Below are 1,777 nucleotides of genomic sequence, written 5' to 3' on the forward strand. Positions count from 1 at the left end.
TTAAACCATTAAACAAGAACCGCTGATCAACAAATAAAATATACCAAGTGACATAACGGTCAGAAAATACAAAAGTTATATTAATCTATATTGTATAAGCACAGTTAGACGATGGAAGGGTAAAACAAAAAGATCTGAATCAAATCTACAAGAGATACTTAATAAATCTTTTTATTTACAAAACCTAGTCATTATAATAGTAAGCAGTTCTCCATTTAGTTGGAAAAACTCGTTGCAAACAAACGTTGGTAATTTACTTTATTTCAGATTTAGTCAAGGCAAAAGTGCCAAAAAACTCACATGACAAGGAGGACTGCCGCGTAGTGACGATTTATTACAGTTGTTGTCGAAATCGACTTCAAATATTTCGCAAATAAATTACAATTTAGATGCCCTCCCCTAGCCACTTCATTGTTGTTAAATAAACGAAGCAAACGCAGCTAACCTGGCACACAAGCAAGACAGACCTGACAAAAAGCAGTAAGCCCATATGGAATTGGGGCGAACAGAAGAAGACAATAAAATTTAAGAATTTAATCGTACACCATTTTATTTAAAGTATCTATGTAATACTATGTACACGTATAAATAAATGCCGTCGATAGCTCAATCGTCTTCGTGCAGGGAGAACAGTTTCGCCACTTCGAACAGGTCTTCGAATTCACCTTGCGCCAACACCTGGGAACCGAAAGCGGAACAGTTACAGTCGGCGGCTCGGGGCGGCGCGGGGGAGCGCGGGGGAGCGCGGGGGAGGGGCGGGTCATGCGCACCTGTCTCGCCACGTGCATCCGGTTGAAGAGGTTCCACAGCAGCACGCCCACCACGCGCCGCTCCCGCAGGTAGAACACGACGCCGCGCTCGTACCGCTTGCCGCCGGCCTCGTCGCCCGGCGCCCCCGCCGCGCCCGCAGCTGCCGCGCCGCCCGCGCTGGCCGCCAGCAGCGCCCGCGTGTCGGGCAGCGCGGCGCCCTCCGCGCCCTCCGCGCCCTCGCTCGGCGCCCCGCCCGCCGCGCCCGCAGCGCCCGCCGCGAGCGCAGCCGAGCTGGCGTCGCTCACCGCATCCTCACAAAACACTCCGACCGTTTCTAAACTCGAATCTACTATTCCTATAGCCTGAAAAAATGTAGTTTAATTTCATCATTATTTCATGGCATTATGCTAACATTATATTTTCTACTCCATCTCGAATTCAAACAATTATATATTCATTTAGAATTCTTGTAGAAGCGCTATTTAATCATCATAACTCTTTTTCAATTTACCACCAGTTCCTACAGCGGTTTTACGGTTTGACTATCACTGACTATCTGTACATTTAAAGTAATAAAATATTGTTAATTTGTTTGTTCGCTTATAGCTATATATACGAAGAGTGTTAACATACTATTTAATACCGGCTTTCCGTAACAATTTCGCTAGACGTTATACAACAAATGTATTCAAATGAAAACATCCATAACCATCATAGAAAGCCTATCAGAAATAACGTAGTTCACTAAATAGCAGCGAGCGCGCGAGGCGAACGCAACGGATCGGGGCGCACCTCGTAGCCGAGGTTGGCGCCCAGGTCGCTCCAGAACATGCTCTGGTGCGAGTAGGCGCGCGGCTGGCGCAGGCCCGCCATGTTCTCGCCCGCCAGGCGGCCCGACGCCACGGCGTGGTCGTGGTGCTCCACGCGGCGCCGGCCCAGCAGCTCGTCGTGGAAGCAGGCCGCGTCGCCCGCCGCCCACACGCCGGCGCGCGCCTGCAGCTCCGCGTTCACCAGCACCCCGCCCAGC

At 49.9% G+C, this 1,777-nt stretch overlaps 1 protein-coding gene across 1 annotated transcript in view; it reads right to left on the bottom strand.

Annotated features, from left to right (window-relative positions):
* Nucleotides 1-254: 254 nt before the first annotated feature.
* The window catches only part of LOC119837309 (apoptosis-inducing factor 1, mitochondrial-like), a 7,148-nt gene continuing 5,625 nt past the window's right edge, over nucleotides 255-1,777 (bottom strand). The window contains exons 9-11 of the mRNA XM_038362827.1: nucleotides 1,543-1,771; nucleotides 771-1,112; nucleotides 255-678 (exon numbers count right to left, since the gene is read on the bottom strand). Of these exons, the coding sequence (XP_038218755.1) occupies nucleotides 607-678; nucleotides 771-1,112; nucleotides 1,543-1,771 (643 nt within the window). The 3' untranslated portion in view covers nucleotides 255-606. The remainder of the gene's footprint in view (nucleotides 679-770; nucleotides 1,113-1,542; nucleotides 1,772-1,777) is intronic.

The sequence above is a fragment of the Zerene cesonia genome, chromosome 27 (genome assembly GCF_012273895.1).
Source record: "Zerene cesonia ecotype Mississippi chromosome 27, Zerene_cesonia_1.1, whole genome shotgun sequence".
Lineage (NCBI taxonomy): Eukaryota > Metazoa > Arthropoda > Insecta > Lepidoptera > Pieridae > Zerene > Zerene cesonia.